The sequence below is a fragment of the Camelina sativa genome, chromosome 5 (assembly GCF_030686135.1).
Source record: "Camelina sativa cultivar CO46 ecotype springtype chromosome 5, ASM3068613v1".
Classification (NCBI taxonomy): Eukaryota; Viridiplantae; Streptophyta; class Magnoliopsida; order Brassicales; family Brassicaceae; genus Camelina; species Camelina sativa.
The window spans coordinates 27,080,977-27,106,921 of NC_141884.1; the positions used below are offsets into that span (position 1 = coordinate 27,080,977).

Here is a 25,945-nt window from a genome sequence, read left to right on the forward strand (position 1 = left end):
TTAGGGTTTAGATTTCACAATTCAAACGAACTTATATGTCGGTTTGGGTTCACAAATGAGATGGTTAGGGTTTAGATTTTACAAGTAGAACAAAATTATATGTCGGTTTGGGTTCACAAATGAGATGTTAGGGTTTAGATTTCACAATTTAAACGAAATTATATGTCGGCTTGGGTTCACAAATGAGATGGTTAGAGTTTAGATTTTACAAGTAGAACGAAATTATATATCGGTTTGGGTTCACAAATGAGATGGTTAGAGTTTAGATTTTATATATGTCGGTTTGGGTTTATTAAAGAGCGGTTTAAGATTTTTAATTTTATAATAATATATACAGATTTTATTTACTTATTTTATAAGGGGGTGAATGGAGGGGTGAACCTTCAAATATTGTTCAAATAATAATATAGATGTTGGAAGATGCTTTCTTATTGATCATTGAGTATCTTTATATAGAAAAACCCTTACAACCGACTTATGCTAAAATAAGTAAAAATACCAAAACATTAGTTCAATGATAAAAGACAGTAACAATCTAGTCTAAATAACCGACTAAGAAGAGGTTTTGGGCTTCATCGTATGATACGTAATGCCATATCTCGTATTAGATGAGCTTTATGCGGCTACTCTTTTGGTCTTGAGATTTGTTATATACGTCTAAATAGATCTATCAGATCTTGATTGAATCCTATCAGTAAAGAAAATTATTACTCTGATCTTTCTTGGCGACCCATCTTTCACCATAAAATATTGTAATTATGATTCTCTAAAATCTGCTGTTGAAGTGCTATGATTATTCGACTTCTGGTGATCCGAATGGTAACCGCACATTCAGTTTTGTTTTCTTTTTATCAAAATAAGTGCCAAAGTCCAAAATTTGTTTTCTTTCACCACAGAAATGTCGATACTTGTAAACCGGTTTGAGGGAATAACCGACTGCAAGCAAAAACAACCATAATCTCTAATTTACTACTTTTATCCTAAAAAATCACAGGAAAAAAAAAAATCTCCCTCCAAATATATACTCTATTTTTCTCGTCTTTTATGGTCTTCTTCCCCCAAATGTTCACCACATAAACCCTAGCGATCGATTTCCACCAAAATCCAAAATTCATCATCATCCTCCTTGAATTCGATCATGGCGACCTTACTTGAATTAACTCCACTTCAATGGAATCAGCCTCTTCCATCATATATGCAAAAGCCTCGTAATCGCAGTGGTGTTCTTCTCTACTCCAAACCTCAACGGAGATCAAACTCGATTCGTTTCCAAATCTCCGTCAAATACAAACAGTCGACGAGTTCGGACTCAGATTTGAGATCCGATTCGAATCCATTTGAACAAATCGTGGTTCAGGTCAAGAAAGCGTTAGATTCTTTGAAGAAACCAGCTATAGCTGCGGTTTTGCTTGGTTTGCTTTTGTTCTATGATCCTAATACGGCTTTAGCTGCGTCTGGTGGTAGAATTGGTGGTAACTCCTTCTCCTCGAGGTCTCGGAGCTCTTCTTCGCAATCGTATTCTGTGCCGCGAACATCGAATCCGAGCTTCTCGTATTCCGCTCCGTACTATGGTCCGTCGTCACCGTTCGGTGGGGGTTTTATGGGTCCGGCCGTTGGTTTTGGGTTTGGTGGGTTTTCGAGCTTTTCTTTGATTCTGGTTGGTTTCGCTGCCTTTGTTTTGGTCTCTGGGTTCCTCTCAGATCGCTCACAGGATGATAGCATTTTAACCGATACTCAGAAAACTAGCGTCATTAAGCTACAGGTGAGAATCATTTCTCTTTACAAGTTACTACGATCGATTTCTCTCTATAGTTATGAACGCTATTATTTATTCATTCTCAATAATATATATATATATATATATATATATGAGACTGAGAATGTGCTAAGATTGAGAATTTTGCATCTGTCCTTAGGTGGGGTTGTTGGGTTTGGGGAGGACACTACAACAAGATTTTAATCGTCTTGCTGAAAGTGCAGATACATCCACTCCAGAGGGTCTGAGCTATGTTTTAACCGGTAACTTATTCTTAACCATTTATCTTGTCCGTTATATATGTGAACAAATGTTTAAGACGTTTCCTTTTCTTTCTAGAATCCAGATTTTGTAGGTGTTTTCTTCGCAGCTTTAATCTTATTTACTTGTGGCACTATCTTGTTTTTTTTGTGTGTTTCTGCCGAATGTGTTGTTCAACTCTGATGAAATGAAAACCTAGGAGATAGATTCATCAATTAGAAATAGCTCTGTTAAAGCTAATTTGGCTTTTAGCAAAATTTATTATTTTTTTGGTGTTGTGATATATACTGACCTGTGTCTAACATATTGCTTGCATACCAAAACCTTTATTTCAGGATTCTGGTTCAGTATTGTGTTCTCAGTTAAGATAGTTTTAGGAATTACGAATCTTTCTAACCTGCTTGCTTTTGCATCATTATTGATGCTTCTCTTTTCACTTGTTATCTGTTTGGTTCTGCTGTATTTCATGCAACTCAGTTTTCTGTGTCTTACAGAGGCAACACTGGCGTTGCTGAGGCACCCTGACTACTGCATCTCCTGTTATTCATCAGTAAGTCTACTGAGTCTTTCCTGAGTGATGTGCATGCTCTTGTATTCACCATATTATCCTGCTTCATTCATTACATGGGCTAATAATTCTAGGATCATTCATAGATTCAAAAGAGAACCTTAGTACCTAACCACTTTGTCTGTATCATCTACTTTCAGGTGGATGTGAAGCCGAGTATAGAAAAGGGAGAAAAGCGATTTAATCAACTCTCAATTGAAGAACGGGGAAATTTTGATGAAGAGACACTTGTAAACGTGAATAGCATAAAGAGACAAAGCTCAAAGATTCGGAAAGCTAGCGGTTTCAGCAATGAATATATCGTGGTAAACTTATTCAAACTCTGAGTTGAACATTTAGTTGGATAGGGAAACACAGCTAAACCGGGTCTAGAAGGCTATTCCCCAAAAAGATAGTGCATGTGTTTTCTTACAATATTTTAGGTTGTTGCACTTTGGTTTGGTAATTGTTTGACCGGAAGTTTTGTAACATGTTTAGGTAACCATCTTGGTGGCTGCAGAGGGTATACATAAACTGCCGCCAATAAATGGAACTATAGATCTAAAGGAAGCCTTACAGAAACTCGGGTCGATACCAAGAAGCAAAATGATGGTAAGAGATTTTGTATCCGTAAGTTGACTTACTCATGGGAAAGGTTTAGTAGTAAATGAAAGATGTGAAACCAAAATGTTGCAGGCAGTAGAAGTACTGTGGACACCGCAGAACGAGGCTGACGCTTTGTCAGAAAGGGAACTACTTGAAGATTACCCACTTTTGAGGCCTTTGTAAAATTTTCTCGTAAAACCAAATAGAACCAATCTCTGGTTAGATGTTACTCTCTGTAAAGTGTAAACACACCATCTATGACCGACTGGTTACAGAAACAGGCAATGAAGGCAATTACGAATCTAAGCGACAGAGTTCATAATCTCTCTCGGCTTTTGTAAAGTAAAATCTAAACATCTTAAATAAAGACTCTATAATCTACCTAAGCCAAATTATACATTTGTCACATTTATCTGAGATAGGTTAGATATGACGTTAAACCAAATTCAAATTTATAGGTGATCATTTTTTTTAACTATCATGAGATTAAACAAAATACATCCCACATAATCTATAGGTTAAAGTCTTAAAGAGTTCATAATAATACTCAACATATAAAATCATCTCCAAAAACAAATGGTGGATATGCAAGCAAATCTGTAAATGTGAAGACATGTCTTAATGATCAGAAAATACCATTTAAACATTTAATAAAAAAATAAAAATAAAAATTAAAAAGGTAGCTTATATTTGCACCAGGCCGGACATTTATATTCTCCGAGGCAAAAAAACATGCACGCAACATATATATATATATAACCAATACCACACCATTAAAAGTTAAAACCAAAACAATAAAGAAAAATAAAAAAACTTCAAACTTGACAACAAAAGAGAAAAAAAAAAAAAAAAGAGAGACTTTTTTTCAAATTTCAGATCTCAAGGCAAGGATGATCGAAACGGTATTGACGAGCAAAACTCTCATCGGATTCGTCTCCGATACAAAATCATTCGAATCAATCATGGATGACTATTTCCGGATTCTAGATCTAGACAAAAACGGAACATTGTCTCCATCGGAGCTCCGGCAAGGTCTCAACCACGTGGTGGCTGTTGAATCCGAAGTCGCGTCCGGGGAAGAGACGGATAACGTGTACAAGGCGATATTCGAGAGGTTTGGTGAAGATCTGGTTCCCGAGAAGTTTAGGGATTTGGTTGCGGAGATACTGACGGCGATGGCGAGAGGAATCGGAAACTCGCCGGTGATTATGGTTGTGCATAACGACGGGTTGATTATGAAAGCTGTTCATCATGAATCTGACCAACAAGGCAAGTGATGTGATAAAATGATGAGAATCTTATTATTAAGCAAGCATTTTAGAAAGAAAATATATATTTTTTTTTTTTTATAACTTGGGTTTATGTGTGTGTATTTGAGATTTGGAATTGGGAATTTAGGGGGTGTATTCAACTTGACATTTTAAGTGATTTGTGTGAAACTTACAAATCCTATGTTATTCAATCATGTATTTTAAAAAGTCTATTAAAATCCACTGTTATTGAACTGATGATTTAAAAATCTACTTTAAAATCTACTGTTATTCAAAATAGTTTGTGGATTTAGGGGGGTGTATTGAATTTGATATTTTAAGAGATTTTGGAGTATTCTGAAATCCTCTGTTATTTAATTGATGATTTTTAAAAATCATCTGAAATCCTATGTTATTCAATGTGAAATTTATAAAAACCATTTAAAATCATTTACAATCTCTTGTTATTCAATTAATAATTTACAAATCTCACTTCAAATATACTGTTATTCAAAATATCACAAATTGTTTTTAAAAAACTTATGATTGGGATTCTGGGAGACTTTTCTAATATTTTTAGTTCAAAAATATGATTTACAAATCCCACCTATAAAGGTGAAACTTTAGAAGACTTTTATAAAAAAAAGCTGCGAAGCAATTACAATGTTTTTTGAAAATACCTCCTCCATGGACCATGACTCCATCTCTGCAACTTGTCTTCTCCTACTCTCTCTCTCTTTCTCTCAAATACATACATCAAGAAAAAAAATCCCAAATTTGTCTTAGAGCCCATCATTCAATAACTGCAATTCAAGATGTTCTCTCGGCCACCTTCGGAGCTGAGCCGTCGACGGTGACGGTCACAACCTTTAAGTGCTCGAAGTGGGAAGCTTAATTTGGTCAAAAGAATCACTCTTTTCTCCGAAAAAGAATGTCCACATCTGGGTTTAGTCTGTGCATCGCTCTTTTCTTGCTTTTTCTCTTGTTTTTTTACTCTCATTGAGTATCTTCTGCAGACAATTCTTGAGCAGGTGGTTAACGTATAATAAAACTGAATAGTTCTATTATATAGAGATAAAGAGGGAGACATCATGTACTTTCTTTTATTCCTGAAACTTCCAGGTTCATGAAAATGTTTACCACATCGAATTTCACATATTTTTTTTCTCAAACATCAAATGCTTCGATACCTACTTTAATTCTTTCAACTATTCTATCACTTTAATCAAATAACATAACTGAAAACAGAAACAACAACATATTCTTTAGATATTTGTCAGACATTGATCATTATATGAGGTGCAGTTTTTCTTGTCTTTGCCAACAAACGTGATCATTACAATCTCTCTTTTTTTTTTACCATATAAATATCCTAAAATCACCTAAAATTTAGTAATCAAATCTCACTAAATTCCAGTTCTCAAATCTCAACAAATCCTAAAATTCTAAATTCAATAATCAAATCTCCTAAAATTACAGTCAAATCTCTCAAAATTCTAAAATATTAAAATCCCAGCAAATCTCTAAGAATATCAAGTTCAATACACCCCCATTAGATTTTAATGATTTTTGAGATTCTGGAGGATTTAGGTGGGATTTGTTTAGTTAAAAATAAAGAAATCCAAATCTCATGGTTTTATGTGGGATTTGAAAGAATTTTACAATAAATCATATCAACTTCCCTAAAATCTTTCAAAATTCCAAATTTTCTAAATCCCATCAAATCTTCCAAAATCATAGTTTCAATACACCCCCCTTAATGTTGTTGATTGATTAAAGATAACATTGTAATTTCTATAACTTTGGGATGAAGTAACCTCGAAATCGTTTTGAATTTCTGAGTTTTTTTATTTAAACAAAATTTGATTAGCATTTTTGTTGCTTTTATTTGTAATGCTCAGTCATATATATGGCATTGTTAATGATGTTATTGAATCCATCTCCAAAATTATGGGTGAAATGAATCATAATAATTTTTATTTTTATTTTGGTTAAAAACCACATTTTAGTGTTCGATATATTCCTTGAGGGATAAACTTGCGAAATATGCGAAGTTTCTGGTTTTCTCATGTAAAAGTTAGTAGGTACATTTTAAATAGAAGAGAGTCATATGCGATAAACTAGTATTTTATTGGGTTTGAATGTTGAGAAAAGAAGAAAAAAACAGAATCACACTTGGAAACAAGACACTTGTCATAGCCACCTTTCATAGACAAAAGTGGATTATTACATCTTGCCAGTATCATGTCCGTTACTTTCTTTTGTTAATTGTCGATTCCATTTAACACGAAAAATGCCAAGAAAAGTGAAGTTCTTTAGCCCTTTTACAAGTTGCACATGAACAATATATATATATATATATATCTAAAATAGTACAAGTTGTGACATTAGAACAGCCATGTATTTTCGTCTCATGTATGTTTCGTGTTACTAACTTGTTTTGTTATCTTAAAATAATTTTTGGGTTCTTAAATTTCACACAACTTTTACTATTTCGATCTTATTAGCTTAAAACCAGAAATTCAAAATAATGATGAATCAAATGCGTATACGAAAATGATGAATAGAGCCCACACCAATAAACAGTAAAAAGCATAAAACTAAGAACATCTCAGAGTTTGACCCTAAAACTGCAATCACTAGCTTTGATGTTGATATTATTGTTTGTTGATAAACTATCAACAACAAGCTTACAATTCCCCAATATCCGAATCTTTTTCATCTTCAATTTTCCGAGTTTTACGGCAACAGGTGCATCCACTTTAAGATCTAACGGCACACGTCCAGTCTGTTGCTGCTGCTGCAATGCCGACAAGACAGTGTTCCCGGCTTGCGCTCTTCCTGTTAGAACCACATTTAGTTTAGTCACATTGCGATGCCCTTGATAAAACCTCGGTATAGGCCCCTCGCAGAGCTTTGTCTTGTCGTACCACACACCGATATGTCCTCCTTTTTCGTAATAAATGCCGATTTTTTTGTTGGGATTACGAGCTGTGATCTCGACTCTAAACTCCGCGGAGAGAGAGAGGTCTAAATTGATCCCGAGGTTGGTAACTCGTAAACTGTTTACTTCGTAACGCGGGAGTTTAGGGTGGAAGACAAAGTATACAACCGCAACCCCAATTGCTAACGCGATCAATGCAATGGCTAGAAGGCTTAGCACCCAACAGAATATTTTGCAGCAGAGATTTCCTTTCTTACTACGCATCGCAGGAGGCGTAACAGGCCGTTGAATCGGAAGCAGCTCTGTCTTTCTTGGAGCTGCTGGTGCTGTTGTGGTCGTCTTGTTAGTTTCCATTTGAAGAACCGGATGAACTTTTTGTTGATGATCTCCCATTGCTCTAATGTATTTAGTAATACTAATGCACCAACATGTATTTATGTATACCATTTTATATTCAAATTAATGTGTTGTGAAGTTGTTTACATGCATGACTTTTACCAACATCTTACCTTCCTCACCTATAACGTTGAATTTAATCGGAGACGACATATTAAAGAGACTAGAGGTTGTTCAACAGTTACTGTAATCTTGTAGTATTTAATTAGATAAATACAAAACCAAAAACTATATTGGTTTAGTTAGGATGATGACACATCTACTACACTGTACATATGTATGTTACTTACTAGAGATATGTGGCGGTGCATTCTACTAGTTTTTTTTTCCTAACAATAATGTATATCTTAGTTTGGCACAACCTACGAGTAGAGTAGTCCAAATCCCTTTTAGACCTCCTTTAAAAAGTGTGAATTATATAATCTCAAAGTTGAACTTATTGATACCTCTATTCAAAACAGAAGGATTATCAAAGCTACACAGTGATGGTGTAAACTTATTGAAACCAATTCATTTTATCAGTCAGAACATGGCAATAGAAAGCTAAACCCAGAATTCTCCCGGATGAGCGGTGGTGGTTCTACATCTCCGATCTCTATCCGCTCCATCGATTTCGACAAATCATCAACCGAGAAAGGAATACTACCAACAAACAAATACAAAACCCATCATTTAACATTCATACTTAAAGAACAAACAAATTAACATATTCTGGTTAAATAAATGAGATTACTCACCTGGAATCGTCATCCAATAGAAAAGAGTTACTAACAGCATTGTTTGAATCTTCTGTCATTAGTACCCTCATATTTGCTATCACCTACCATATATAGATACACCAAAAAGGTTACTGAAACATTTGGTATCTTTCATGTATAATCATATCGATGAAAGCAGATTTAAAAAACTTACGTCTGGGGATACGCTATGAGTTCCATACTTGTCGTCCCAGTACATGGTACTTATTCGGTATAGCTGTTGTATGCTGAGCACCTGCAAGCAGTATTAACTTTGTTTCTTCAACATCCGTACTTAATTTCTTCCTAATATCAAACAACTCATCCACTTACCGGACACAGATCATGACTTATCTCGTCCAAGGTTTTTTTAGGTTTTTGGTGTATGACCTGCATTTGTATTACCAACATTAATTACTTCATTTTGGATTTTACCCACATAGAGACTGACTCTTAAGTTTATAGCATATCATGGAAGAGGTACCAGAAACCCGATGGCCTGTCTGATATGCTTCAGCTCATCCCAAGAAGAACCCGCATACTCATCTGTTGCCTTGTAACACCAGTGCTCCAATTCAGCCAATCCTGCTTTTACGTATTCCCCATTGCTAAATGAACAACACTCCCGCCTTAACAAAAGGCTGTAAAGACGATATGAGAATTTCTTTATCAATATACAAAAAGGGTAATGTACAAGACATCAGATGAGAATGAGATGGTAATCAACGGGAAAAACCTGTTAAACAGTTGAACATTGATGAATGAGAATATCTGCGTAAACACCTTCCGGACCAAGAATGGAGGAACCTGAGGAAAAAAGTCCATGACATGAGTTGAAGTCATGGAATCTTTCAGATCTTTTTTTTTTTTTCATTTTAAAAAAAAATTTGAAATGGCTAGAATAGTGACTCACATGGTTCGATTTAAGAGTGTTCAGGAAGTTTGTAAGGCTCTTTACAATTCCTTGCCAGTGGGCGATCAATGCTTGCTGAGCTGCAGTGTTGCCCACGGAACGAGATGCTCCTTTCACCAGACTCGCCCTTGATGTTCTTGGTGCCTATTTTATGTAATCGACAGAAAATCTTTAAATTCAGCAAAAGAAAGCACCATTGCTTGTATTTGTAACCACATTGCCATATATACCTGAATACACAGTCCAAGGAGTGGAGAAATCTCTTTCTTTAAATTATCACGAATCATTCCATATATCTTTTCAACATAAGCTGTTAGCTGCTGCTTGAAGAGTAGAGCTGGGTATTTCGCCTCAACTTGCCTTAAGGTATCCACTCCACCGTTTATCATGGCAAGATTCACACCTTGGGGTGTTCCACGAAAGCTCTAGAGAAAGGTTGACATTGACAAGTTAAAACTTGGATATGATGAAGTATATATATTAGTAAGTTACACACACATACCTGAGTCATCCTTCCAAAGAGAGTCGCAGAAGATGAGCGGCGGCGCTGTGGAGCCAATCCTGCTGCCCCACTAGCTTTAAGTGTGCGTTGGAGGAGTAAAAGCAATGTCGAGGCATTGGATAACCAATATGCTAGTACGTTGTTGTTATCTTGCGTCTGAAATGAGAAAAGATGCAATTTTCATTCCAAAACATTTGCAATAGTCAACTGAATCCAAAATCAGTAACTTTTATTTTTGTGTCCCTAAAAAGTAAAGTAGCTCAAACTAACCTCAATAGCTTGTCCTATTGTCTGAATGATCCTATCAAAGACACTAGTTCTTTCAACTTCAAATGACCGCCATTGCAATAAGCATTTGTATATAATACATGCCGTAACAGGTCGGTTCCCTTGGAAACCCAAGTGTTGAACGATGCAGCGGATAAGCAGCTCTTGGTTTTCTTGCTGCTTCTCATTTAGTGATTTCTGTGGCTTATCGTCCACTTCAGATGGATCCCTACGGTTTATTGAATGGCTATGCAGATCCTGGTTCAAATTAAATGAAACTCAAATAGGCGAATCACACGGTTAAAAGAATCCCACAAAAACATCCAAGACTATATTTCTCAGGCATATGGAGGTACTTACCAAATTTGGCCTTGCATCAACTGATAGATGACCACTCTCTGAACCTCTCTGTTTTGTTTTCATGAACAGATGGGAAACCATTAACTTCAGACAGAAAAACAAAAACAAATAAAGGTCTATAGTTTTTATTAATGTACGATCCCTACCTGTAAAATCGACCTGGACCGGCCAGAGAGAAACTTATTTGGTGCAATGGACACAGCTTGTTGTCGTAACACTTTATTCTCTGATTCTAAATTGTTGCATTTTTCCTCCAGCCTGATCATCATAATTACAACTTTCAGTGTACCGGAGTCATGAGTTTACATAAATCTATAGGTTATGTTAATATATGGGGACCAGATCTATACTATTATTTAGTTCTTACTACTAATAGGGGAAGAAATTTATGAATAATGATTTTATCGTCTTACCTTGTCACTGATTCTTGGAGCTGCTGAGCTTTTTTCTCTGTTTCTTCCAACTTTTTCTTTCTTTCATCACTAGACTCTTGAGCTTCATCAAATTTCCTTGCTGCATCATCGGCCCTTTCTTTCTCTTGTTCAAGATTAGCCTGTTGGAACACAAATAGTTACTGATGCTAAATAGAGTCATCTGTAACTATGCTTCTAATACACTAGGAGTTGACTTCAGGCATGTTAATACCAACAACATAGCCAAGGGAAGGGATAAACCATCTGATTGCCATTGCATGCAGTATTTAAAGAATTCAGTTATCAAACTAGCTTCATTATTTGGCCCAGTGGAATTTAAGTTAGGACAAGGAGGTAGTATATATTACCTTTAGACCTTCTACTTCTTCTGTCAATGCTTCAATCTTCTGGGTATCTTCAACTAAGACTTGTGTTTCTGTTACAACAGGTGGTGCTTCTTCAATGGCCTTTTTAGCAGCTTCACGTTCCTTTACAAGAAGCGCATTTGTTTCTTCCACTTTCTTTCGCATTTCCTCTAATGAACTCTGCAGTTTCTTTATCTCCTGATTCTTTTCTTCTTCCAGGTCAACCTGCGAAACCATTCGACAATTTCCATTATAAGTTCGGATCAAAATCATCTTACCGAAAACAAATATATTTTACAATATAGATTGCTTTTCTGTATCAAATACCCTTGAGCGTTTCTCCAACTGCGCACGATATGTGAGTTCTTCGACTTTCTTTTCAAGCATATCCTTTGCCTCTTTCAATGCCCCTGTTTCCCTTGAAGCCTGAATATAAAAAGAGTGTTGAGTGTGTTTGGAATAATTAACTAGAAGATCACATACATGATAAGCTGCTTACCTACAGCCCAAACCATTAGAAAAAGAAAAAAGAAAAAAATCCATTTCATCTTCAAAGTCCCTAAAAAGTACAAAGTACATTCACATACCATTTTGAGTTTTCGAAGTTCTCTCCTTGCAAGTTTGCCTCTCCATAGTGTCTGCGACAGGATCACTCCTTTCTTAAGCTTCTTGTAGTACATGGTTGCCCTGTGACAACGCCACTGAGCCTGCAAATTAATAACAGGAGTCAATAAAAAAAAACAGCCAATACAAAGCTAATTCGACAATTAGACAAGCTGACCAATGTATAATTCCCACAAAAATACAAACCTGAATAGTTGTAGCATTCTTTGTTTGCTTCCTGAATCGGAATTGGTTATAAGCACTCATTGCTCTTAGACCTGTCTGTACAGCAAGCGCTGCTACATGGAGGTTTTTGTATGATTTTCTAGAATGTAATCTCCGAGCATTCTTCTGAATCTTCACAGCAGCAGCTTGTCTTCTCAAGTTTTCGTAAACTTTGGACGATAGCCTTCCTATAATTTTGGCAAAGAAAAAACTTATAAGTCATCTTATATCTAGAAAACCATTCATTAAGTATGAGAAGATTTTTCGTTTCTAAATTCTGAAGAAGAGACAAAGTACGCAAGATAAGGAACAAGAGAGTATAAGATGAATCAGATGGTTTACCTCTACATAAAGCTTGGAGAGATATGGTGGCTTCTCTTAGTAAAATGAATCGTTTTCGGGCCTGATGAGTCCGTATCCGTCTTTGAATTTTTTTGGCAGCAGCACTAAGAACCAGAGTTCTTCTAGCATCGAGTTCAGCCATCTGGCCCGCCCTTAAAAATATCTTAGTTTTACCAATCTGCATTACCCAACGTGTAAAATCATTAGCAATACTCTATGGCACCAGGAGTTGTAGATAATTATTGAACGAAGTAAAGACACTTGCAGAACCAATACCTGGTATCCTTGGAGTCCAATATTATCCAAGATCTTTTTTGATGCAGCCTTCTCATCGTAGCTGTACAGAGGACAAGTCAGAATGGTATACATTGATTTAAGCTCCAAGATAACTGATACAATTGGATTGACAGAGCGGAATGTTTCACTTACTTCCCTTCTAGAGCTCCAGGACATAGAAGTCCAAAACGGTTAATGAACTCAAAGAAAGGTTTACGAGTGGGATACCCCGCACAACTGATTCTGATTGCTTCCAAAACACCCTATAAGAATACAAACGAACAATATATGTGTGATAAATAAATATATGTAATACACTAATACTATACATGTCTAGATTAACATCACAGTTGGAAATATTATCCATCTGTACTTACACCACACCGGAGTTGCTGCATGATATTGACATTCTCAAATACGGCAGGCTTCAATAGGTTATTGGGCTTCACACATCTGATGTAGTGAGGCTCGGTAGAGTTTAATGTTTCCATCAGTTGCTGGAGTTGCAGCTGCATCAATTGGGAAATCACAACTTATTTCTTACATTTGTGTGAAAACAACCTCGACACTAGTATACTCTCAGAGAATAAAGCCTATTTACCTTAAAGCGAGAGCCAATGGACGAAAACTTTGAAGATTTAGATGTTTCTTCCGGGAGTGGAGGAAAGAGGCCCACAACAAAAGGACACTTCGAAGCACCCAACAACTCTTGATGTTCAGCGATCACATAATCCTTGTTTTTGTCCAGAAATAGATCAGACTGATACTGGACCTGAAATGAAATTACACAAAGGAGAAGTACTAATAAGAAACGTATAAGATAGTAGCTTTTGTTGTACAACGTTAAATTATCTTTCAAGGAAAAGGAACCTACTTCTCCAGCGTAATGAGCAACAGCAAAATCTGTTCGAGAGAGTTTTGGCTTGATGAACCTCTTGTGGGTCTTAAAAGTCTGATAAAGCTTGTTCGCAAATGTTTCATGGGTTGATTTCGGAAACATACTGAAGGACCACGAGACATTTTTTTAGAAAATGATATAATGAACATAACTCAAGTTGATGATAATATTACCATGCTTCATCAAGGAGTGCCACAATTCCACCCGGTTTCTGCAGACAGATCAATAAAATATTCAGATTACATTGTTATTTCCGAGTCCACAAAATTTTTATATGGATCAGCAATGACCTTTTCAATAAGATCAAGAACATCTTGATTGTCCACAAATTCAATGTAGCTCCAATTTATTGCTTCTTTTGTGTATTCTTCTTGTTCCATCTTGAAAACGTGCTGAAAACAGCAACAGAAACTTGTAAAGCCCAAAAGCCTAATCAGTGAATCTCAAGGGGAAATGGTTTCCAACTACAATCAAGATATTACCTGATTGAAATGTTGCTGCAACTTCTCATTTGTGAAATTAATACAGAACTGTTCGAAACTGCAGCAGATCCCTATTAGCAGGGGAACACAAAAAATGTAGTGGAATACTTAGTTCTGAACCTTGGCGTAGAAAATCCTTACCTATTTGTTTTAAAGCTCTCGAACCCATAAATATCAAGGACCCCAATGAGTGATCTAGAATTCGCATCTTGGCCAATTGAGACATTGATCTTTTCTACCAACCTGCAAATAACTAGAGACATTCATTTAGAATCAAACCTGTAAATTACCAATGCTTGTAGTGTTAAAGCAGCCACTTACCAATCAAACAACCGAGAATAAATAGTCTTAGCTAGACCATCCCTGCTGATTAACGCACTCTGTGGATCTAGACTTCTCTTGATAACTTCCTCAGGTGTGACCATAACACGTTTACACAGTGCATCTTCAAGTGCCTTTACATCACACCTAAAACAAGACTTTTAGTTAGTGCATGTACTGAGAACACACACCAAATCTTCTCAGGAAGAAGGGTTTACATGAGAAGTTCTGCCACTGTGTTAAGATGAAACTTCGCCTTGTCGTCTTTGGGAACTGATGAATCCACTTCCTTTCCCTTGGTAAATTCGATGTTTCCAATGTGAAGAATTGCAGCAACCACTCTGAAAATTGCTTCCTGTTGATTTATAAGGAGGGTGACAAATCAAAATACATTTAAACATGCATCAGAAGATCACTTTCATACACAAGCCTACCTGTTCCTTTTCGCTCATCCCGACAATATCCATTGCTCTTCTTGTCGCAATATAATCATGAGCATCACTTATACCAACAAGTTCGAAGCATTTCGACTGGTTCAGGTAATGAAACGTCTTTGGGTGACCCAACTTGTACTTTTCAATCTCCTGCTAGTTCTATTATGTTATACCAAGAGTTTTTTAATGACAATTCAGAATTAACAAAGACTTCCTGGTGAATTTACCTCCTGTGGTGCAGCACATAAGAGATAAAAACAGTGGTAGTTGCGCTCAGGATCAGAAATCTGACAGACACGAGACCTCTCTAGAAGATACGTCCTTACAGCAGCTCCAGATATTCTTCCTTGCTTATCAAATTGGATTTCAACAAATTTACCAAACCGACTGTGAGAAAACAAAATAAATATCAGTTCAAAAACTATGATAGGCCATGCAACATATGTTAAACCCCACAATTATGCATTAGTTTACATCACCTCGAATTGTTGTTCCTGACAGTTTTGGCGTTACCAAAGGCCTCAAGGACAGGATTTGACTGCAAACAGAAGTTACAGGCATATTATCACGGTGTGTGAAAGATAATGTACTCATGATCTAAAACAGTCCACACTGATTTAAAACCATACTTCAAGAACTTGTTGTTCAACTGTGCGTCCTTCTGTAACAGCACGGCCTCCAAGATATGCAAGGTACCTCATAAGCATCTTCGTGGTTTCAGTTTTTCCTGCTCCACTCTCACCACTTACCAGAATGGAATTGCTTTTGCCCTCGTTGATCATTGCCCTGAATGTATATATCGTGTCTCAGCTGATAACATAAATGACAAGTATATGATAAAGGTTCAAAGCTGAAAAATTAAGAAAACCTGTATGCAACATCAGCCACTGCAAAAACATGAGGACTTAATTCACCAAATGGAGCTCCTTTGTATTGTTGCATCATATGGGCATCATAAATGTGCGGCAGCCGTTGAAATGGATTAATAGCGATAAGGATATTTCCGGTGTATGTCTGTCAAGAAAATGATAGAAACTGTCAAGAAAAGCACAGCCTTATGGTCCAAAAAGCAAAGAATAGTATAGGTACTAACATAAATCTCGTTAAGTTCATATCTGATCTTTAAGTTCTGAAGAACACCAGGCTCATGCAGGTAAGATAGTTTTGTCATGTCATCAACTCCACCTGCAGGTGCTTCCATGTCTTTTGGGTATATCTTTGACAACTTTGCAGTGATCTATACATACAAAAAATTTGAAAATTAGCTTCAGCCTACTACAAATAGGCTTCAATTATATGGAAAACTCAAATATGTGTTTAACTCGCCTTCTTTCCATTTGTTGCCAGAACCTCAACATCTTGTCCATTGATCTTTTCGACCAGCCCATCAATCCAAGCCACATCTGGCTCTTCAATCCAGACATGAGAGCCTACAATAATGTTAACTGGAGTTCCCTGCAGTATACCAGGAAGAAATTGATCCACAACATTAAGTAACTGAACCACTAGGAAGATACACTGCTTTTGGTGAACGTATCATCCTGAAATGTATGTTAACAGGGAAAAGTGCTAATTAAGGAGTACACACTAATGTCGTGCTACCTGAAAATCTAAAGTTTCCTGAAATACGAAAATCTAAGGTCAGGACCAGTGAACTGCGTGTTTATACTGGTTTTTTCATCTCATTGTTCTTCTTCCACTCGACTTTGCCATGTCTTTTAGTGTTTACAAGCCTACACGCTACTAATAGATACATCAATGTCTAGAGATCTGTTGGATGGAATATCAATAATAACCTATACCTGAAAATAAGTTAAAACACAAAATCTAAGGCCAGGGTCAGTGAATCCTGTGTGTTTAGTGTTGGGTATCTCAATCTCATTGTTCAAGCCTAGATGTTAGTGATCAAAAACTGAGAACTCGGATTTGAGATTGATATCTCAAAATTCCGGATTTTGATTCCTTGTAATTAACACGGATGACTATAAAACAGAAATCATCAACAACGTACCATTTTGGAGTCTTCAAATCCAATGCTCCATGAGGGAAATATCTGGGGAAAGTGACTTGGTACACAAGGAAGCTAACAAATTATTGGGAAACACGTCGAAATTACAACAAATTCAACACCACTCTCAATCGGATCAGCCATAAATCTGAAATCAAATCAGTAAAAAACTGAAATGGATCGAAAGAGGGGAAAAAACGAAAAAACAGGAAGAGAGAATAGGGAATGAAAAATTCCGAGAGTGCCATAGTCTTCTTCGCCGCCGAGTTCTGTGTTTCTTCCCCTACGGATTCGCGCCAATTCGTGGCCCTAAATCGAGTCGCTTCTCTCTCTCTCTTCCTTCTCTTTCTCTACGTTTTTTCTAAAATATATATATATATATATTATTATATATCTCAATCAAAAGAGATTTTGTTTAGTTAAAAACTTTAGTGAAACTAAAAATAAAAATAAGTTATATTTTAGAAAGAGAAATATATTTATTAAAAACAAATATATAGTTTTAAATCAGAAAATGAGAAATGAAAATTGCAATAATTATTTAATAACAAATAAGAAAAGAAATCAAAATCTTTATTAAAAAAAAAAAAAAAAAAAAAGAAAGTATCAACCTTATTGGACTGTGGAGTGGAAAGCCCAGTTCCAAGGGCCCAAAAGCGAGAGAGGTGTTTTTTTCTCCGCACCGTTGAGTCAGTGATACCGAGACGAAACGCTTTCACTGAGACGATCTCTTTTCCTCCTGTAGTATCCTCTTTCGAAAAATCGAATCTGGAAGGGTTCTCAGAAGTCAGAAGATGAAAAATTAATTGACAGAGTTCGGCCATGGAACCTCCTTAGCTGTTTCGCTTTCACACTGCCCATCTCTTCTTCGCCTGTGAAATATCAATTAACTAGGGGGAGAGACGAACTCATATAATATCGTATTGATAGACTCAAGAAGACAAGAGGATCGAGATCAAACCTTACGGATGCCACAAGTTTTGATGTCGCAGAGATCTATCTCTATCGTCGAGCGTATCTGTATGGGAGAAGAGAACTGCATCAGGTAGGAGAAGGAGAGATGAATGGATTTCTTTGTTTTTTTTTTTTTGGTTTCTTGAAGAAGAAGGAGAGAATACAGAGCTCTCTGGTTTCGAATCTACAAGCAAAAAACAAGTTAGGGTTTTCTTTTTTCAAAAGAACAAAGAAGGAAACTTTAGGTTTTGGTTTGCTTTCGATGAGTTTTGATTTTTATACCATTGGGCTCTCTCTCTCACAAAACTACGTACAACGGCTACTTTTTTTTGACGGCTACAAAGTTCAACGGCTACTGCACGTAGATACGGGGCCTAATTATTAGAGATGGTCAAGTTATATAACTTGAGCTTGCATGTTGAACTTTCCTCTTCAATCTAAGCTTTGTTTCAGCTCTCTGCCATCGCTCTGGTCTGTCTTCTCTCACTCCCCACTTCAGACCTAAAACATGATCACCTCTTCATTCCACCTCAGGTATATACGTCTTCTTACTTTTCAGCTCATCTCTGAGCTGCTCCCTATCTTTCATTTAACTCTTAGTCTTAGATACAGATAGAACAAGGACTAGAAAGAGAAAAGAGAGAAACTTGAATACTGCTACATCGTTTAAATAATGGATCACTTGGATATATGCCACTCAATTACTTGGGACTCTGGACTTCACAACTACTAGTACTAGACATCACTTTTAACACCAATTAATTAAGCGAACAAAAAGGTACATTTATTTGATCCAAAAGTTCTGTCATAATTTTACAAAATTTAATAATGTTGTTGATTGATGTCTTTACTATACTTGTTCTGTTTTCTGTGCTCTGTTATCTACAATAATGTTGTTGATTGACCCTAACATATGGAGCAGATATGTTGTCAATTTTAAGTACAACAGTCTTCTTTTTTAATATATAGGATACATTAAACTAAAATATTTAATTACCTTTTTTAATGAAGAATATATTATTTGTAAATATTGTTTATTATGGTGGGGTCATATCTATTATGTAGTCAAATCTAAGATTATGTACAATGGATGTATTGAATCAGTTGAATTATTAATTCAAGAGTTGAATTCATACAATTGGGGCACTGAAAAATGAAAAAAATCTATGGGCGTGTTCTTTTTCCAATCGCTAAAATCAAATCCCGACCAAACAAATAGGCAGAAAACACCAGTTACTAAACACAGAAGTATGTGGAGAACATGAAGAAAATTGTGTGCATAAGAGTCGCTCGATGCTAAAAGTGACACATATTGTGTCGCCAAAAATAACAGCGACTTCACTTTTCTATTGTTGATGTTGTCGACATTCATATTCAGCGATCGTTTTTTTTTTCAATGAAATTTTTTGTCTACATTTGAGTCGATGTTGCTGATGTAGCGATAACTAAACAAACATGTCATATGTGTATCAAACCATGTTGAATAAACAAAAGCTGGGACCACTAGGACAAATAATACATTATTATTGGTTGTTAAAGTCTTTTATACTTTTAATTTCATCCTAACTACTTGACATCATTTATTTCATAGTAATCAAATTTTTATTTTATTTTTCTTTACTTTAAAATTTATTATTTTCATACTTTATAAACAGATACTTGTTTCATTTCATTTGAACATATAAAAATGAATAATAAAACAAAATGGAGCAAGGTGATGAAATTTATTAAACAAAACCATTGTAGATGATAAAAATTGAATGGATGTTGAGGAAAGAGAAGATAATTTGGAGTAATAAAAAGTAAAAAAATAAAATTGAATGGGTGTTAGAAAATAAAACAATACTAATGTTTTCAATCAAACCTAATAATAAGAACTAGATTCGGACCCGCATGTACGTGCGGGATTGATTTCAAAAACTAAGTTTGCTATAATGTTTATAATATATTACGTTAAGTTATGTTTGTAAACGTTTTTTGAAGAACATTATTTGATTTGTTTTTAATTTGGGTTTTGTTTTTGTTATAATAATGACACCTACATTAAAAAATATGGTATGTTTATTTCGGGACCGAAAATAGTAAGAGAAATATGGTGTATAATATGCAATATATGATATTTAAAGTTGAAATTAAGATTTTGATCCAATTTTATGATCTCTTCTCGTTATCTTTATTTTTCGTCATGTTTTTTCAACAAAGTTTTTATAATTTGAATTACTTGTTGTCCTCTCATAACCAATAGTTCTTTAGTCACCATAAAATTTGGATCGACATGGCAATAAACCTGAATCAAATATTTTTGACGGGTAAATTGTTTTATTAAACCCGTGAACTGTCAAATCGAAGAAAATCGTCAAAAGTAAAAACTTCCCAAACCGGGTGATGTAAATTTTCAAGAGGGTCAAATTCATCCCGATAAGCAAGTTGATGAACTAACTATCCAAATTATTTGATTTCATCCCGTCACCCAAAATTCTCTTATCGTATTTTACCATAATAGTTTGGATAACATTTTTCTATTTTCTGAACTACCAGTTTATGTTTTGCACCCATTTTCTTGTCCAAATATTTGACATAAATATGTCAATGGAAATTTTCAAATATATTACCAACCTGTCCCATCTTATATATATTTCTCTCAAGCAATACTCTTAAACCCGGACAAGACTAGCTGGATAGAGAGGTCTAACCGCAACATGATTGGTGTTCCATTCTGGTGATATACGTAAAATACGGCAAAAACTGGAAAACGGCTAAGATCCAAAAACCGTGGTTATACCAGCAAGCCGATTAAACCGGATCAACAAATCTTTGGAACCCAATTTTCATGCTAACGTGAAACTGTTATTTATTGGATAAGGCATCTAATTCTTTTTCATATATATAATCCGGTGTGAGACTCTACGTAACATTTCTAAAATAAAGGGTAGTTGTTTTTCTATCTATTTTTCCGTTATGTGTGTCTAATTGTTTGTCTAATTAAAAAGAAAATAATATTTTTCAACATGAATTCGGAATTTCCATTAAGTATTTGAAGTATAAATGATCTATGTATGCTACAGTAAAAAAATAAATGAACCTCTTCTTGAAAATTCAAATTTGTATAATTTAATTTTCTATTATTCAATTAGCCGGTTCATACTTCATATATAATATATGTATGATACATGTATGTTCCATGAAGCGTAAATGATCCATGTATGTTTCTAATTTATTATGACTATGAGTTTTTATTTTTAATGGATTATAGAGATTAGTATTTCTTTGGCTTTTCAAAATTTCAAAGGAGCATAATTTTTTTTTTTACCTGGTGGTTAGTTTTTTTTTTATGGGAATTCTTGGTGTAACATCCGCGAACCAGAATTTGGGATTTTGGAAGGAGTGTCGATCGACACCCTAGTGGCATCGATCGACACCACTAATTTCTGGGTTCGACCGGTTTGATTTAATTGCCGAATTGGTTCGGTTTGGTTCAATTAAATCCCTAAATCGAGTTATAAGTGTCTTAGGACGAATTTTAGGGTTTCAGAGTCTCATTTTGTCGCCGTTGAGTGAAAAGAAAGAGAGAAAAGAGAGAAAAACGTTTTCTGAGATTTCTGGGCTTGTTTTTGGTGATTTTGGAGAGATCTGAGGCTGTAGGAGGGTTAGCTGTTGCTGGAATCGAAGGGGAAGCTTCTGGAGGTGTTGTTTTCCACGTTTCTCAATCCAAACTTCTTGTTCTTGAGGTGAGTGCTTGACCATGGTTGATCTAAGCATGAGATCTCTCTTGTTTGTGTGTTTTCTTTGTGGTTTGTGTTGTCTTGTTGCTTGGGTTCGTTGTTTGTGTGATTTCTAGTGAATTCCGAGATGGTTAGACTTGATTGGAGTCGATTTTGGGTTGATTGGAGTCGGAGTTCGTCGCTGGGTTTCGCGCAGATCGTGTCTGCAGAGGAGGCATCGATCGACACTCAGGAGCATCGGTCGACACCAATTTGATGGGCATCGGTCGACACTGTTTGGCATCGGTCGACACCTTGTTGTAGCATCGATCGACACCGTTTGGCATCGGTCGACACTAGTCTTATCCGAGACTTGTTTTTCTGGTTTGATGTATTGTTGTGTGTTGTTTGTTTTGCTTGAACTTGAGGGTCTCATCTGCTTGTGTGTATAACCCAGTAGATGGGAGGATGGCCTCACTAAGTATTTATGATAATACTTACGCATCTCAATTGTTGTTTGTGGTGTGCAGGTAAAGGAAAAGTGTGATCGTGGAATCAAGGGCTATGAGGAGGAGGATGTTCTAGAGACTTGATTGATTGTGGTCTAGCTGTTGTTAGGTTGCTAGATTAAGTCAAAGGAACATTGTAGGATGTTAGTTGTTGGTTATCTCTTTATTTGATTGATGTTATTGGTTATTGGATTTGAATGTTGGAATTCTGTTGGTTTAATGAAATTTGTTTTATTTGATTATCCGCGGTTATTGATTGATGTTAGGATGTTAGTGGGTATGAGACCACTAGTAAATTAAGGTATTAAAAAAAAAAAAAAACGGGAAGGGTTGTTTCACTTGGTTTCCCTATTGTTTTTTCCAGTCTTTTTTTTGTTCTCGTTCTGGAGTTAAAAATAAGACATAAATGAAATCTTTTTTATTTTCACACCGATAAAACCAAATCAAATAAGTTTATATATATACAATTTCGTTCTCACCAAAAAAAATATATATATATATATATACAATTTCCAATTTAGTTGTTTGTTATTATGGAACCAACTTTAAAGAACTTCCAAAATCTCGGAATTATACATTGGTATTTTGGGACGATTATGAAGAACGAAAAATTGTATAAAACCAATTTCATATGCTGTTTGATATATTACATGTTTAACTCTAACTTTTGATAGATTTTTAAACTTTATAGAGTTAAAATATTAATATTATTTAATTTTTTAATAGAGTTTAAATATTATAATAATTTAAATATTCTATAAAATTTAAATATTTATAATATGTGTACCTTTCAAAAGTTACAAATATTATAAAGTTTTGAAATTTTTAAAAAATAAATATTATAATATTTTGAAACTTTGAAAAGTTTTAAATATACTCAAAAATGAAAAGCCGGATTAATTTTTAAATTTGGACGCTTAATAAATCAAGCCTCCTGCTCCTTCGTTAATATGAGTCCTATTTATAGTGATGTTGAACCATATTCCAATACTAGATTATGACCCGCGATATACCACAAGACTAGTTATACATTTTTTGTCAATAATTAATATTTGTTGATGAACACATTTAATTGTATTTTGTTTAAGTTTGGTGTCTAATTAGGCACATCACGAATGGGATTTAATAGTCGTAAAAAAAAAGAGATTTATAATATATAAAGAGTTGCCAAAAACAAAAACTACTATAAAATTTGGTGTCTAATTCGACGCTGTTTTAGAATGAACAGACCCTCGTTTATGTGTTATGCTGAACGACTCTCCAATAAAGTTTCATTCTTTCAACAAAGAAGAGATGTTACCGGGAGATTGGGCCACTCTGCACTACAGAAGACTACATCAGCAATTCATATGATGGCATATGGTAGTGCAGCTGATGTAGTTGACGAATCCCTCTGCACTGCTGAAACTACTGCACTTTCATGCTTGGAACATTTTGTTGAAAGCATCATACATTTATTTGGAGATGAGTACCTAAGGAGACCCACACAACAAGATCTTCAACGACTACTAGATATTGGACAGATACACGGATTTCCTGGGTTGATAGAAAGCATCGATTGTATGCATTGGGAGTGGAATAATTGCTCGACTGCATGGAAAGGTCAATATATATGTGGATATGGCAAACCAACTATTGTTTTAGAGGCTGTAGCTTCATAGGATCTCTAGATATGGCACGCATTTTTTGGACCTTTAGGTACATTAAACGATATCAATATTCTTGATCGCTCACCAGTTTTTAATGATATATTACAAGGTCAGCTCTAAGAGTGAAATATGTTGTCAACAGAAACGAATATCATTTAGCTTACTATGTCACAGATTGTATTTATCCAAAATGGGCAACTTTTATTCAATCTATTCCAATTCCACAAGATCCAAAAGCATCCTTATTTGCTACATATCAAGAACGTGTACGGAAAGATGTCGAGCGTGCTTTTTGGAGTCTTGCAAGCTCGATTTGCTATACTCAAAAACCCAGCTCTTTTTTTGAATAAGGAAAAATTTGGAAAGATAATAAAAGCGTGTATCATATTACACAATATGATAGTAGAAGACGAACAAGATGGGTACACTCAGTTTGATTTGTCAGAATTCACACAAGCAGAATCAAACCAAACTTCACAAGTGGATTTCACGTATTCTACAGATAGACTTTCAAATCTCACCAATATGATGACACGTCGAAATGAAGTTCGTGATAGAAAAATACATCAACAGTTGAAATCTGATCTGATTGAGAATATATGGCAAAAATTCGGCAGACATCAAGATTACAACTAATCATATTTGTAATCTGTTTTTAATATGCTTTTATGTAATGTTTGTTTAAAATTTTATGAAATGCAATAATTTTAAGTTTTATAAAATATAAAAATGTTTACAAATTAATACAAAATAATTTCTACTTCTAAAATTATAATTTTCAAAAAAAATTAAAGACTTAAAATTAGAATCTTACCAGGCATACAATTTTACAGTTTCTTATAAAATTTTAACCAAACAATTTTCAAAATTTAATATTAAAATAATTCTAACTGATGTATAAATCTTTTTTTAGTTTCTCCCATTCGATGCCCTAAGTATACTTGTTTTTAGAAGGGATAATTCTTCTATTTGTTATGGTCATACATGAATGGGCTACATCTGAGCCATAGTTTTCGTTTTTTCACATTTGTGTGGTTTATAATCTATATATCTAATTTTTCTATCTCATAGTAAAAAAAATATATCATACTAAAAAAATACAAAAAAAGTAAAAATGGGAAAAGGTGAAGCTTTAATCCTAATTTAAAACCAGAAGTAGATCGGAAACCACTGCTGATGACTCTCTCTGATTGAATTACCGATGATTCTCTCCGATCGGAAACCAAATCTCAAGCGTGTTTTATATTGCCGACGAAGATTACAACTCTGACGTTGTCTACGAAGAAATCTGATTTGTTTACCGAATTGGAATCAAAGATCTGAAACATGTATAAATAAATATGGATTTCACTTATGATAAGCGATGTCGGTGTAGTAAGTGATGAGATGAGTCGATATTAAGAGAAACTATTTATACTGGTTTGTAGATGTTTGTGATATAGATGATTAGGTAAATGTAGAGATGTTAATAGTGGGCTTTGACCCGATAGGTAACAGGGACCCATGAAAAATAAGAAACCCAAAGATCTAGTTTTTATGTCAATATTTTTCACGGGCTTCAAGTGGTTCGGGTACCCAAATTGGAGAGTGTTGTTCAGATTTATCTTATTAGGTTGTGGGTACCCATGAGACTTTCAAAAAAATTCACAAAAACCAAAATGAAGTCGATTCTCTTCTTTCATTCAAAAGTTAACCTAAAACTAAAATCCCAAAGTCGATTCTCTCTGTCAGCCACCATTCTCGACAGAGCCACCGTTCTCAGTAGAGCCAACATCCTCAACGGAGCCATCTTTCAAGCCTTGTTATGTACTAGAAACTAGTTACGTGGTTATGTTGAGTTAGAATGTAAGAATCCATATTTTATTTTCATAATTAACTTCTCTTGCTTTGTTGATTTATATTTTCTAATTACAGAGGACATTGAAGACAACTTTGATGATGGAGTTGAAGGTACTACATTTGTGGCTAGTAGCTCAGGAGAATGAGACCAAGGTGAAAAGAAATTTAAGATTGTCACTTAAGAGTAGAGATGTAATTATGACATAAATTCAATTGTTTTGTTGTTGTTTAGATTTTGATCAGGTTTTGGAAGAACCATAAGAGGAAGAATGAGAAAAAAATTGTTGTTGTTTTTGTGACTTTGTTTTTTTTTTTTTTGACAAAAAAAAAAAAAAAAAAAAAAAAAAAAAAAAAAAAAAACAAAGTCACAAAAACAACAACAATTTT

The 25,945-nt window shown here is 35.0% G+C and overlaps 5 protein-coding genes and 1 pseudogene across 8 annotated transcripts; 4 read left to right on the forward strand and 2 right to left on the reverse strand.

Annotated features, from left to right (window-relative positions):
- The first annotated feature begins 679 nt into the window (after positions 1–679).
- On the forward strand, positions 680–3,476 carry LOC104787327 (FLUCTUATING-LIGHT-ACCLIMATION protein 1, chloroplastic). The gene is made up of 6 exons (XM_010512890.3): positions 680–1,762; positions 1,917–2,019; positions 2,512–2,567; positions 2,726–2,890; positions 3,063–3,176; positions 3,261–3,476. The coding sequence occupies exons 1-6, from the start codon at positions 1,139–1,141 to the stop codon at positions 3,351–3,353; spliced, it is 1,155 nt and encodes a 384-aa protein (XP_010511192.1). The 5' UTR covers positions 680–1,138; the 3' UTR covers positions 3,354–3,476.
- A 165-nt stretch (positions 3,477–3,641) lies between these two features.
- Positions 3,642–4,674, forward strand: LOC104787328 (uncharacterized). Its single transcript, XM_010512892.2, has one exon. The coding sequence runs from the start codon at positions 4,061–4,063 to the stop codon at positions 4,445–4,447; it is 387 nt and encodes a 128-aa protein (XP_010511194.1). The 5' UTR covers positions 3,642–4,060; the 3' UTR covers positions 4,448–4,674.
- A 2,219-nt stretch (positions 4,675–6,893) lies between these two features.
- On the reverse strand, positions 6,894–7,890 carry LOC104787329 (NDR1/HIN1-like protein 6 pseudogene; annotated as a pseudogene). The gene has a single exon (XR_015557554.1). The product of XR_015557554.1 is annotated as an NDR1/HIN1-like protein 6 pseudogene (transcript).
- A 269-nt stretch (positions 7,891–8,159) lies between these two features.
- LOC104787330 (myosin-11) lies at positions 8,160–18,616 on the reverse strand. Of its 3 annotated transcripts, none has more exons than XM_010512894.3 (40): positions 18,143–18,616; positions 17,868–18,044; positions 17,518–17,778; positions 16,910–17,267; positions 16,225–16,353; positions 15,992–16,135; positions 15,767–15,912; positions 15,528–15,684; positions 15,378–15,436; positions 15,126–15,285; positions 14,899–15,048; positions 14,683–14,819; positions 14,465–14,611; positions 14,285–14,386; positions 14,144–14,201; positions 13,952–14,053; positions 13,835–13,872; positions 13,638–13,764; positions 13,365–13,535; positions 13,141–13,272; positions 12,917–13,026; positions 12,764–12,824; positions 12,488–12,665; positions 12,128–12,333; positions 11,905–12,024; positions 11,645–11,743; positions 11,321–11,542; positions 10,953–11,092; positions 10,686–10,797; positions 10,540–10,587; positions 10,183–10,437; positions 9,913–10,068; positions 9,641–9,835; positions 9,411–9,554; positions 9,234–9,304; positions 8,982–9,138; positions 8,831–8,887; positions 8,673–8,753; positions 8,498–8,580; positions 8,160–8,402 (listed from the first exon to the last, which is right to left on the reverse strand). In XM_010512894.3, the coding sequence occupies exons 4-40, from the start codon at positions 16,910–16,912 to the stop codon at positions 8,279–8,281; spliced, it is 4,581 nt and encodes a 1,526-aa protein (XP_010511196.1). In that variant the 5' UTR covers positions 16,913–17,267; positions 17,518–17,778; positions 17,868–18,044; positions 18,143–18,616; the 3' UTR covers positions 8,160–8,278. The 3 variants fall into 3 exon arrangements, with proteins under 3 accessions (XP_010511196.1, XP_010511198.1, XP_087306993.1); XM_010512896.3 differs by having other exon boundaries at positions 17,868–17,924; positions 18,143–18,559; XM_087450867.1 differs by lacking the exons at positions 13,835–13,872; positions 13,952–14,053; positions 14,144–14,201; ... (12 more) ...; positions 17,868–18,044; positions 18,143–18,616 and adding an exon at positions 13,908–13,926 and having other exon boundaries at positions 13,638–13,817.
- A 4,692-nt stretch (positions 18,617–23,308) lies between these two features.
- Positions 23,309–23,731, forward strand: LOC147944449 (uncharacterized). The gene has a single exon (XM_087512591.1). The coding sequence runs from the start codon at positions 23,309–23,311 to the stop codon at positions 23,729–23,731; it is 423 nt and encodes a 140-aa protein (XP_087368717.1).
- Positions 23,732–23,995: 264 nt separating this feature from the next.
- On the forward strand, positions 23,996–24,355 carry LOC147944450 (uncharacterized). The gene has a single exon (XM_087512592.1). The coding sequence runs from the start codon at positions 23,996–23,998 to the stop codon at positions 24,353–24,355; it is 360 nt and encodes a 119-aa protein (XP_087368718.1).
- Positions 24,356–25,945: the final 1,590 nt, after the last annotated feature.

Coding starts and splice junctions, on each gene's coding strand:
- LOC104787327 (XM_010512890.3), top strand. CDS start 1,139: ATGGCGACCTTACTTGAATTAACTCCACTTCAATGGAATCAGCCTCTT. Junction 2,568..2,725: donor GCATCTCCTGTTATTCATCA/GTAAGTCTACTG, acceptor ATCTACTTTCAG/GTGGATGTGAAGCCGAGTAT. Junction 3,177..3,260: donor TACCAAGAAGCAAAATGATG/GTAAGAGATTTT, acceptor AAAATGTTGCAG/GCAGTAGAAGTACTGTGGAC.
- LOC104787328 (XM_010512892.2), top strand. CDS start 4,061: ATGATCGAAACGGTATTGACGAGCAAAACTCTCATCGGATTCGTCTCC.
- LOC104787330 (XM_010512894.3), bottom strand. Junction 16,136..16,224: donor TGGCAACAAATGGAAAGAAG/GCGAGTTAAACA, acceptor TTGTATGTATAG/ATCACTGCAAAGTTGTCAAA. Junction 14,387..14,464: donor TATTCTCGGTTGTTTGATTG/GTAAGTGGCTGC, acceptor AGTTATTTGCAG/GTTGGTAGAAAAGATCAATG.
- LOC147944449 (XM_087512591.1), top strand. CDS start 23,309: ATGTGTTATGCTGAACGACTCTCCAATAAAGTTTCATTCTTTCAACAA.
- LOC147944450 (XM_087512592.1), top strand. CDS start 23,996: ATGTCGAGCGTGCTTTTTGGAGTCTTGCAAGCTCGATTTGCTATACTC.